The sequence below is a fragment of the Lampetra planeri genome, chromosome 4 (genome assembly GCF_965212315.1).
Source record: "Lampetra planeri chromosome 4, kcLamPlan1.2.h2, whole genome shotgun sequence".
Taxonomy (NCBI): domain Eukaryota; kingdom Metazoa; phylum Chordata; class Hyperoartia; order Petromyzontiformes; family Petromyzontidae; genus Lampetra; species Lampetra planeri.
Genome location: NC_136110.1, coordinates 6622632 through 6635224, shown reverse-complemented (window position 1 = coordinate 6635224; position 12593 = coordinate 6622632). Strand labels below are relative to the sequence as shown.

The 12593-nt window shown below is 44.8% G+C and overlaps 1 protein-coding gene across 4 annotated transcripts in view; it reads left to right on the top strand.

The window, feature by feature from the left end:
* SH3PXD2A (SH3 and PX domains 2A) overlaps positions 1-12593 on the top strand; it is a 126700-nt gene that overhangs the window by 48197 nt on the left and 65910 nt on the right. For all 4 annotated transcript variants that reach the window (XM_078593158.1, XM_078593159.1, XM_078593156.1 and 1 more), the window contains exon 4: positions 6112-6188. In XM_078593158.1, coding sequence (XP_078449284.1) covers positions 6112-6188 — 77 coding nt within the window. The remainder of the gene's footprint in view (positions 1-6111; positions 6189-12593) is intronic.

Below are 12593 nucleotides of genomic sequence, written 5' to 3'. Positions count from 1 at the left end.
TTCGCGCAGCGGTCTCTTTGAGTTAGTGTCGGGCTCGTGGAATATATTCACGCGTTGCCATCGTGCTTCACTTCGTTCGGGTTTTGGCATTCAGCGGGTGCCCGTGCCGTCTGTTGCATTTTTCTCACGGTTGCCGTTTCGTGTACTTGAGTGCCCACCTGCCCATTGGTTGTCTCCGTGCAGCCGGCAGACGTTGTGGTAATTCATTGATCATCTTCTTGGTTCTTTCGGGAAAGTCACGTAGAAGGGAAATAATAAATTAATAAAAATATTACATTAAAAAAAATGTCTTCTACGTGACTTTACCGAAAGAACCAAGAAGATGAATCCCTGCAGTCACGAAAGCTTTAAATCGAAATTTAATTGATTATCGTCATAGGCCTATGAGCAAATCGCCCAGAATATGCCTGTTCTCTTTAGACCCGTGGAAGCGAAGCAGAATTGAGCCTGCATAGTCCTTGGATGGTCGCCGACCGTGCACATGCAGCTTGTGGTGCAGGATTGGACTTGCCTATGTGGTGGGCAGTAAAGGGCAATGCAGCTGAATCCATTGTTGTACTGTACATCTATGCATCCGCGTCGGATGCCGCCCGCCAGTGTAGGGAAGTATGGTGAAATAATCCTCACGAGCCGCACAGGCGTGGGGAGATCTTCATGCAGCAGTGGATTGCCTAAAGGGCTGTACGTGTCCATACGCGGTACATCGTCGCAGACTTTATTTCACCAGGTGAGAACCCATTTCCTTTGCAAGGGTCCCCTGAGCCAAGGCATTCTAGCTGTCCATTGCTACACACTCAGGTCATGTAGTGCATCCTGTTTTTATCTCTCCGCTGCTGGATGATGACCTCCTCCTACACCTGTGTGTATGTATCTTGAACTTTTTTCGCACCATACGTAGCCAATCGCGCGAATCGGAGGTGCGGGGGAAGGACAACAAACTAAATACAAAAATGCAGTTCTAAAGAAAGGAATTTAAAATTTAGATTTAAAAGTGCATCAGCTCCAGTGACTTCCCAATATCGGACGGAAGAGCGTTCCAGACGGTCGCAGGGGCGCATCTGAAAGTGCGAGTCGTGAGTGATGTTTGACCATACTTCACCACGATGAAGTTGATGAATGTGGGGTTGTGAATACGGAATAACAATGGATAGGATATTGCTGCGGTGTCCTCTGCTTGCTCACAACGCTGACTACACCTGTCTTAGGCGCGTGGCGGTGAAGCTTCCAAGTGCAGTACGAGACTCGTCTCTGCTCGAATTCAAAGATCTCACGAGATCGAGAGCATTCGGGGTGATTCGGACAGAGTCCTGACATTCACATTGACCATCGGAGTTAAACACACCGATCGTAGAATGCAGTACAATTCAATGCAGTCATAGTGTTAGGAATACAAAAATTGCTGCGCGTTAACAAAGAATGCATTCACATCGTCGCTGGAATGCTGCTTGGCCTGGGAATGGCGAGGAGCCCATTACAATGGAGTCATTCTCGTGGTATGTCTCCGAGTACAGTGCTGCGTTAAAAATTCTAGTGACAGCATGAATGAAATGTTGGAATGTAAATATGAAATAGGCTGTGTGTTCATTCTTCGCACAGAGAAAGCCCGTATTGCGATTCATTTTCTTGGAATCATTTTCTGAAATTCCGTCAGTGACGTGTACAATTACTTGAATAAAATAGCTGCAACAATAGGAGGGGGGGGGGCTAAAGCGTAATTTACATTAGGCAAGCGCTATTTGAGCTGATATTCACAAGGTGAGAGCTGAAATGGTTTGCGAATGCTCACATCAACCGTCAAAACTTTCAAAATAAGTTGTGGTTCATGGCCAGTCTGCGTCAAGTCAAGTTTCAATTTTCTCTCATAATATGAATTAAATGATTATAATTTAAGTGTGCATTTCTAAATTTCAGCACAGGCTTATATAACGTACACAAGTGGAGGGAATTCATTCAGTTCCATCCATTATAGAAGTTTATGGAAGGGATAGAATGAATATGGGCTTAGATACACACATGCATTTTGTTACATAATCAATATGTTTTCCCCAGATCTAAACATTTTCTTTGTCAGTTAATAAAAAAATAATTGTAACGTACGAACAAAAATCCAACCATCGTTGCACATTGCTCTCAGTTCAGTGGACATAATACAGCAATATGCAGGGTGCTTCAAAAAAATGTTAACACTTTACATGGGCCAATAGTTTTTAATTGAAAATGAACGGATAACACACCGTAACATGATAACAAGTGTAATGTTAATAGCTTCAGAAAGTCAAAGAGTCTCCACTTGTTCGCCATCGTTGTCAACACGTGCCTGGAATCTTCTCCAGGTGGTCTCCAGAGCCAGGAGGCACAATTCTCGTGGTATTGTTGCAAATGCTCAAAAGCGTTAACATTTTGTACCTATCTTCTTGGTTCTTTCGGTAAAGTCATGTAGAAGGGAAATAATAAATAATAAAAATAAAACATAATAAAATAATTCTCACGACGTTTCGGCCACAACGCAAGCAGCCGTCCTCAGGTGAAGAACAGGTCTGTTGGAAAGACAGCGTCTGAATGGGCACCACCAGGCTTGGCAGCGTATATTTAAGCTATTGAAACAAAAGTGGCACATCGGGCCACGCAACTACCAGCGTCTGTCTTTCCGCAGACAGAGGCAATGACTGTTGTGGGCCGCTGCCCTGATACTGACCTCCCCATTGTGGGCCACAAGCCATCCCATTCCCAGGACACCTTGCTCAATAGAGGAAGGGGGGGTGGGGGCGCTCTGGTAAAAAAACGATTTACGCCGAACCATTTGTGAGATTGGGCAGAGGATAGCAGATGGGCCGGCTTCCTCCAGAAAAGCCTGAGAGACAACCCTTTCTGCATCACCTCCGGGGAGCCCTCGTGTGTGTGTGTGTGCGTGGTGGGGAGTGGCGGTGCGCCGGTTAGCGCTACGCTGCGCTACGAACCTGGCGACCAGAGTTCGATTCCCGCTCACGGCCAAAATCAGTGACGATTATCTGAACCGGTCCTGGGGCCTCCCCTAAGTCGACTCGGCCTCAAATGAGTACCTGGTGTGTATAAACATCACCGATAGGGAGACAAAGGTGGCTGGGCGTGGTGCTGGACACCCACCCCATCATGTGGTGCTCTGGTCTTCATAGGTGCTCGCTAACAGCGCTTGCCCCAAAAGTCTGTTGAGGCTATACGGGGGATCTTGTCTTTGTTTTTTTGCGAGGGGTAAAACTGCCCGTACTTTAACTTTTGCATCTCTGTCCGAGTTGTTGCTTGTTTCGCGTCACCAACAACAGTCGCTTGTTAGAATGCAAGAGCCGTGCCGGGAGTTTGCTTCCAAAGGAAGCGGATCGCTTCAAATCGCACGGCATTCAAAACACAAAATCACGGTTGCTGAGCACGGGGCCCACGTTGGCACGAGATGAAGGTGTAAATAGATAAGACTTTTGCCGCGTTACGTCTATTGATTTGTTGAGTGGAGTTGTGAAGAACTGAGCGTTAGAGATCATGGGATGGAAATTCCAAGATGGAGCCTTGCGAGGGCACGTTGAACTTCTTTCGCACCGCACGTAGCCAACCCAGCTAATCGGAGGTGCGAGCACGGTGTAGCTGAGACGGAACAGTAGGCTGCACCGAGCCTGCAACGTTCATGGAGAAACGACTGCAGAAATCAAATGCATGCAATGGAATATATGCATGTGCTGCGCCTCTGATCAGCACGGTCGGATACATACGGTGCCGTACATACGTATGAACATTGAAATGTTGCTTCATTACAATCATAACTCGCGAGCCTCTCTACCGTTCAAGTCCCAGAGGGGTCGACTTCAAACACAGCGCGCAACTTCTTCCAGTCGTTTGAATGTGAAGTCTCTCGGGTGTCACTCCAAGAGAGGCTGCCATGCGAAAAAAATGTGACACGTTAAACAGGAGTGACCCCCCCAAGGAATTGTGTTTGTCGTTAACAAGCCCAGAGCTCGCTCTAAAGTCTAAACCATCGCCTTAACAATGTGTCGTATGGTCGGGGTTAGGGCAAGGGTGAGCCTTGCAAAAGGATTACAGCACACGAGTGTCTAATACATGGGGGCGCTCGTAGCGGAGTGACTGATGTTAATTATAATGATGTTCTAAGAGAGCTGGAAAGCTGAATCGTGGCACAAATATATCTAAGTCTATGCTTACGTAGCCGAGTCTCTGCTTATCTATCAAGTCGAGGAATATAATTGTATCTATGTATGAGAAAATTGCAATTCGGGCCCAAAACGATTACAACCTAGAAGTTGATTGCTTTTACTCGTAGGGCAGAGTAAGCCTAAATGTCTGATCTACTTCAAAGTCTCATTCTAATATTATAAAGCTACGCAATGTCCATCATCAGTGAAACAGGTAATTTACCTCCCATGGAATGTGATGTTAAAGCCAATAGAAAGTTGGATAATCCATCTAACAGTTACTCCTACCCAAACAGTCGATTGTTTTTTACGTGTAATCCTTTTAAGATGGAATTATTGGTGTTTTTAGTTGTTAGACCTATGGTAATATCTATCTCCAGATCTGCATAATAATTCGCAAATTTGTGTTCATATATAAAAAAAACACATATGCCGACAACACTGTCTAGCCTGAAATAAAAAAATAAAACAGGCGGTGTTTTTTTTCTTTCAATTACCCTTTTTCATAGCACATCCTATGAAAAATCTATGGAGAAGGGACATTGCCTGAAATACTGCCTATTATTATCATGTCTTTCTTTCTTTCAAGGCCACAGAGTTCTTGACAAATGTGTTGAGCTGTTTTGCTCATTGTATATGTGCACTACTGCCCAATGCAGCATCGCCAAATAATGTTATTCCCGTACATATGTTTGTTCTAAAATTCATTCTATTTGTGCACTACTGCCCAACGCAGCATCACCAAATCATTTTAGTCACGTACATATGTTTGTTCTAAAATTCTTCTGAGACTGCTTCTCCAATTTCAATACATGGCAATTCATTTAAAGGCTTCTGATCTGTATTTTATGTAAATGAGGTCTCAATTACAAAATAATACAATACCCCTTGGTTTATTATTGAGCTCATTCGGCCTACCAACTGAGGCACTGCTTATGCACTTTTCCATTTAAAATCACACTGCCTGTGTAACTTGGCCTCGGCAAGGTAAGGTAATTTACCCTTTTTACCGGGTAAAAGGGTAAAGGTGTCGACATGCCAAGGGGTAAGGTAAAGGGTAGGGTAAAGGTAGCGTGAAGTATTACCCGGTAAATACGGTGCCTTGTTTACCGCTAAAAGCTCCGTGGTGCAGTCCGTGGCCTCCATTTAAGAAGTAATATTAAAACAAACTTTTAAAAAAACACGCTTTTATGAAATGTACTCGTAATGGCAGAACTCCACGACTTCAGGAAGTGGCCCCGAAGCTTGCCACAACGTAAGGGGCCGTGGTGATTTACAGCCAACGTCAGTTGAGCGTGGACAATTAGACCCAAGCCGAAACATAACATATAAAAAATAATGTTAAGAAATATATATTTGTTTAATGATGGAATATAGTATTGTCATCAGTATGAAATATATTTGTTTAATGATGGAATATAGTATTGTCATCAGTATGATATATATAACGGTAAATGCTCTACCTAGCATTTACCGTTATAAACCTTGTTGATGTGTAGTTCCCTAGTAATTACCCTGTAATCGGGTAATTTGTATGGGGTAAGGGTTAAAGGTCGGGTAAAAGGTAGGCTCGTTGCTTTTCACCTTTTACCTTACCTGCTGAAGGGTAAGAGGTAGGGTAGAGTGATTGTACTGTGGTAAGGTAAAAGGTAGGATAAAGGTAGGCTCGTTGCTTTTTACCTTTTAACTTTTACCTTACCTTGCCGAGGCCTATGTGTAACTCAAGCTTACCTCGAATTATACAACAGATAGGCATGTGTCATCGGGGAGAGGTATTTGCTGGGGCAGCGTTGGGGTGGGGGGGGGGATGACTGGGAGATGCCGTTGAATCTCAGTGGGCTTCCGACCAATGTTGAACGTGGCCCTTGATGTCTGGAATTGTTTAAGGCGGAGCGGAAGCACGGGTAGTATCTCACTGCTGTGCTGTCCTTCGCAGGGAAAATCCTGTTTCGGAGGAGTCACATCCGCGATGTGGCAGTCAAGAGGCTGAAGCCCATCAACGAGTATTGCAGGGTAAGTAACGACATTTTAAATGCATGAATGCAGCTTCTGCAGTGCATCCACACACATGTACAACAAAGACAAAGATCCCCCGTATAGCCTTAACAGACTGTTGGGGCAAGTTGCTATTAGCGAGCACCTATGAAGGCCGGAACGGTACACGAGGGGGTGGGTGGCCAGCACTACGCCCGACCGCCTTTGTCTCCCCAGTGGCGACGTTTACACACTGCAGCAGATACTCATTTGAGGCTGAGTCGATCTAGGGGAAGCCCATGACCGGTTCAGATAATCGTCACTCGTGTTGGCCATGAGCGGGAATTGTACCCAGGTCGCCGGGTTCATAGCGCAGCGCGCTAACCGCTACACTACCGCTTCTCACATCCACACACATACACGTTTCCACACACACGCACATCTACTTTTCCGTTGTATGTATATATGCAGATTCTGCACACATAAGTGGCCTTCGTGTTTTAAAACAAATTTCTGACAGTTAGTCAGCCATAACTTACAGTATATATGATTACTAGGAATGTAATGAGTCTAGACCTGGGCTGTCCGATTGTTTAAGTACTGTAATCGACTACTTTATGTGGTGGGTTGCGGTTGCAGTGTGTTTTTTTTGTGGTGGTGGATTATTGGGGTGAGTTGTGGTGGTAGTGGTGGTTGTGCTGTGATCATCTGTGGTCGAGGTGGTAACAAAATAGGTCTTGTGCTAGAGGACACAAAATTAACCAGAATATTAATTAAATAATGTGCAGTACATGTATAAAAAACAAAGAATAACAGATTTTTCAATCTATGTTCAACCCTGAATCACCTGCATGGGAATGGTTGATCGTCACACCCCGGATGGCTTTAGCACCGAATAGTTAAGTGAAGGTATCTTACGTCATCGAAATAGGTCTCCCTGCAAAAGTGACATTTGCTGTGGGGATGGAGTTCGTGCAATCAGCTCGCGTGCGGAAGCTAGAGGGATTATTGCATCGAGGCTTGTGGAAGCCATCATCCAGCGGTGTCTAGATCGTGGCTGCTGCTGCTGCTGACGATAATGATGCGAAAATGATCTGCAAAAATTAGCAATTACAACGCCTAGATCCAACTGTCTATGGAAAAATGCAATTATTGAAGGTGACCAGAGTTCATATGGTGCTAGCAACTCGTTGACAAAAATGTAGGCAGATCACAGTAACATTCCAGCTTGGGTAATAATGCTGAGGGTTGTGAACTAGAATTTTACACATTTTGTTTGGGTCTAATGGAGACTGTCAGCTCCCTTTGTCGCAATGCTAATGGGTACATCCGAGAAGCTTGCCTGTAATAGAGCAGTACGTTCAAATAAACGGTTTGAGCATTATAATTATACTATTCAAATTTCAGCGTGGCATGAATTGAAGATTACAGCCTGTAGAGTGATTTAGCATACTTCAGTTCACTTGTTATTAACAATGTCCACCCATCCCTATGGCAATGGCATCTTTGTATAATTGAGCTAAGTTTTATCAACCCATGCTTACCACTGGAAAATTCAGAAGGGAAAAAAAAACCTAATAATAGTTTTCTTTGTGTTTAAAGTTAGTGCCATTTGGTGGCATGTTGTTAACTTTATTAGCTGTGTTATTAACAGACCTATGAAAATGGTTTTGTTGGTGTCAAATAAACATCCAAACCAATTATACCCGCATTGCATGGCTGCCCTGGTGTCGCGGTTAGCGCACTGGACTTGCAATCCGGAGGTCGCCAGTTCGATTTCCCGGGCACGGCAATTGAAACAACGGTGCAAGTTTCTAAACCCCTCCTCCACCCCCCCAACTTCTGTCTACCCAGTAGTATAAACGGGTTCCACCGTAGTGGATCGGGTAGGTGGTGCGTTCAGATTCAAGTTTATTTGTTTAGCCAGGGTGAGAACTCAAGAGACCAGGATAGATGAGTCGCACTGGCAAGAGTGCCTCTGACCCTGGGTCACCAAAAATGCTGTAAAATCAGAACAACAAAAAACAAACACTGGCTAATGTGGGGGATGTCGTGTTGGTGGGGTAAAGCGTGAGTATTCCCACCTCTTCCAAGGATAGGCCAAAATAATATCTAGAGGGCCTCTCTGGAGCTCCTGCAAGTGGAGTCCCTACCGTCAGCAGTAGCATTAGCACAAAATTGCGGGGCTGCCCTTTTACCTGCATGCGATTTATGCCCTTATGATCATTAAATATAAATTGTTCAGCGGTTTTGTTTTTGTGTGTGTGTATGTGCCGCTTGGTTATCGTGTGCAGAATTCTTCGAGTCTGCCCGTAGGGTGATATTTGATTTGCATTTGGCTTTTTACGTTGTATCTTTCATGTTTTGCTAATTGCTCTCAGCATTTTTTAATAGCTGGGGGAAAACACTGATAACTTGAAAAAAAAGTCTCATGCAGGGGAAAAGTGTGGAATTGCAAAGTTGCATGATGGAAGAAATGGTGAAAAATGTCCAGAAATCTTAAAACTCAACCCAACTCGGCTGGGCTGCCTTTTACCAAAGGTCAGTCGGTGGAAAGTGGAGGCATTTCTGGTTTAACCTTTTGTGACACAGCTGATGGAATTACATTTCAGCTACGTGGCGGCCATAGTATAATTAAATATTTACGCGTTTGCACGGTGACAACCATAGCAACATTAACATTATTATTATCATTCGAGCCCCAAAGTGATTGTCTCTCGATGGGGTAGCTGGCGACTTGGAGTGTTTTTTTTGCAGCCCTGCTGGGGGCTTATACATTTTTAGAGCAAAGTAAAATAAATTCGGAACAATATTTTTACACTGGGGGGTGAGAGCTCGAGCAGAATTCAAGGAAGATGAATGCGGACCAGGTTGTTACTCGTGCTGTTTAACATTTTCACTTGTTTAAAACGTATCTTGACTGTGTCATGCCCCCCCCCCCCACCTTATAAGTTTAAATAAGCTCCCTCCCCTTAACCAAGGTGATGCTACACGGTTGCTTTCTAGTCGACATCACAATTTTGCCTGCACGTCAGGACACATTTTAATTGCATGCTCTCAACTGTTCCGCAGCGTAGGTTACAAATGTCAATCCTTCACGAGGCTGTGTTGATGGTGAATTTCTGGTGGGCGGTTTGCGGGTCCCTTGGGGCCATTGGCAGCATTGGAAATTGATCTCAGGAAAGCTGGGTTGAGAATATATCCACACAGAGTGTATAATATATTCGCTGCAGCATAGCGGCCATCCTACCATGTGCATATGTTCACGAAGGGATGTAAGGACATTTTCACACAAATCTAAGGCTGTGTTTATTTAGATCGCGTTCTCTACGACTAATATATAATTCACTGCTGTATGAAGAAGGCCTCCCCCACAATCTGCATGTCATACTTGACCACACTTCGCCACGCTGGTCAGCGTGGATTGGTGGATTTTGGGCGACGTGGCATCAAGACCGGTTCAGATATCGCTCGCTACTGATATTAACTGGTGCTGGAAAGCAAACTCAGGTTACCGGGTTCGTGGTGCGACGCTAAATTTACTTGTACCGCTGCTTCCTAGCATGATGAAACAATAGAATTGACGCAATGGGTTAATATATTAAAATTTCGAAGAAATCCGTGCGAGTCGGTGTGTACAATTAATATCCAATTTTCAGATGAGATATTTGTACTACTTATTATATATATTTGTGTATGTGTGATCATGAAAATGAGTTTCATGTCTTTGTTAATGATCGACTTAATAACGTTTTGGTCCAGCTGCGAGCTACCCAGCTGTGCGTCAGTGTTATTGTCACGTTGGCGGAAAATAAACACGCGTCGTGGAGATTGGAAGTTGCCTTTTGTTGTTGAGCCCAGAGCTACAAACAGCCGATTTGTTGGCATGAACACATCCTTTCACAGCAGTTGTCTCCGCTCTGTAAACCCTGCGAGCCTTGACGCCTCGTGAGTGTGGTTGATTTCTATATTTGGTTACATGTATCTCTGTTCGACCTTGTGAGGCAAATGAATTTAGACATTTGAAGGTTGTAGGTACACTTTAGTTTTTTGCGTGATTTTCTGCTCAAAAGAGCATTGAGGTATTGCTCATCGCTTGTATGCAGCCCTGAGCCAGTGGTGGACAATCCACGTTCCTGTGGCGGGGGCAAGTCTATCCAAAGAACAACCGCTGCTGACTTCCCCACAAAGAAGTACTCACTTTTTTTATCAACCCCGGAGGGATGATGGCCCAGCTTAACCCCCGAGCAGGAGTTGAACTCGTCAGTTTCCCACTGCGAGCCCCTGGACCGGCTGTAGGTTGGGAGGAAGCTTCCTAATGTCGCTGCAATATAGCCCGCCCGTGTATTTCTGGTTCTCAGTTTGTCTCCGGCTTTCACGTCTCACTCCATTGTCCCAGTGCAGCTTCGTCATTCTCCCAAACAGCACAGCATGCAGCCTGTGCATTTATCTTATCTGTTGGATGTGACCGGAGATGATGAGAAAATGTGCTGGAATGTTGCCTGAGGATGGGATCGAGGTGGGGGTTTGTTATTGTGCTGCGTAGTCGAGTGTCAACCTTGTGTAAGAGCTTGCACTGATTACACTGTGTAACCAAAAAAATGTTGTTCCTGGGTAGTGAGTGTTATTTCCTAATTGCGTATGCCTCAAAAGTACAGAAAATGGCTATTATTCCCCACGAACTTTGCTTTTGTGACCAGGACAGTGATATTTAGAAATGTACCTATTTTCAATGAGAAAACGTGGTGTGCATTTGTGTCTTGCATTCACGTAAAGTCTTGCTCACAAAAGCAAAGTTTGTGGGGGATAATATCCATTTTCTCTACTCTTTAGGCATAAGCAATAAAAAAAATAACACTTAGTACCCAGGAACAAAAATTGTGTTACATGCTTCTAAACGTTGCCCATTGTGTTGGGCCCACTTTACCTTGTGCATTGCGATTAATAATTCACGTCAGACCGATATTTAACACTTTCCGGCTAAGGCTGCATGCAGGCTGACATCGTTAATGCATTATCTCTGCCCGCAACGAGGGAGCACTTCTATGACGCTCGTGGCGATTGAGGTCGTGGGGCCTTTACCCGTTTGATGTTCGGACTGTCCAAAACTTGGAGACACACAAACCAGAGCAACGAGGACTCTCTGGAAGTACAGTTTATTTTCCTCTTGACAGTTGACCATCGTTAGATCGAGCACTCCGGGGCCTTCTCGTGTGCAGTGAGTATGGCCGTTGACCATACTTCGCCACGCTAGTTCTGCAAGAATTGAAGGGAGCACATTTATTCCCGCAGAGTTACCCGCCTGATATGGGTGCCCCTATCCAGTCGAGCTACTCAGGCCTACAAGGCAGTCGAGCCTCTCCACCTCAAAGCAGAGGACGTCCACCAAGAAGACGGAGTAGGTCCTTGGTGGGTTATGACATCACAGGATCATGGGAGGAGGTAGCAGATTGAGGAGGCCTTCATGCAGTGGTGGATTAACCATGGTGATGATGATGCTGCTGCTGGTAGTGCAGTGGTTAGCACGCTGCACTACGAACCCGGCCACCTGAGTTCGATTCTCGCTCACGGCCAACACCAGTGACGATTATTTGAACCTCCCCTGGCCGCCTTTGTCTCCCACTGGGGAGACAAAGGCGGCCGAGCGTGGTGCTGGCCACCCCTACCCCCTCGTGTGCCATGCCGGCCTTCACAGGTGCTTGCTAACAGCACTTTGCCCCAAAAAGTTTGTTAAGGTTACACGTGGGATCTTTGTCTTTGATGCTGCTGGTGCTTCAACAGGATGGGGTGCCAAGGTGGTGAGATGTTAGCTACCTCGCCTGGTATACAGGAGGTCGTGGCTTAGATCCCGACCCTAACACCTGCTGTATATTTGGATTTTGCATGTTCTCTCCGTGGTGTGATTTTTTTTTCCGGGTCCTCTGGTTTTCCCTCCACATTTAGAAACATGCGTTTAGAGTATTTGGCTGCTATACATTTCCATTTGACAAGCCACTTCGTTGAGTTAAGATTTGTGGCGAGGTCGCTTCCGAAAAACAGCTATGTAGCTCAATGGACCTTACCTGGGAAAATAAAAGGGAGTTTATTTTAGATTTGAAGCTTTCGTGACTGCAAGGATTCATATTCTTGGGTTTTTTCGGTAAAGTCACGTAGGTAAAAAATAAAAAATAAAAATCACGACGTTTCGGAGGCAACACACGGAGGCTTGTGTTGCCTCCGAAACGTCGTGATTTTTATTTCATTTTAATTTTTTACCTACGTGACTTTACCGAGAAATAAAGGATTTAAAAAAGTTTTTCACTATAAATCCTTTATATGCGTGGCGGCTAGAGTCCTCTCGTCCTCTGGCTTGAGATGGCTGCCACCTATGGGTCAGATGATTGTCTGCCAGTATTAAGCAATTGGTAATTCAATATTTAATTTGTTTTCCCTAAACAGTGTAAA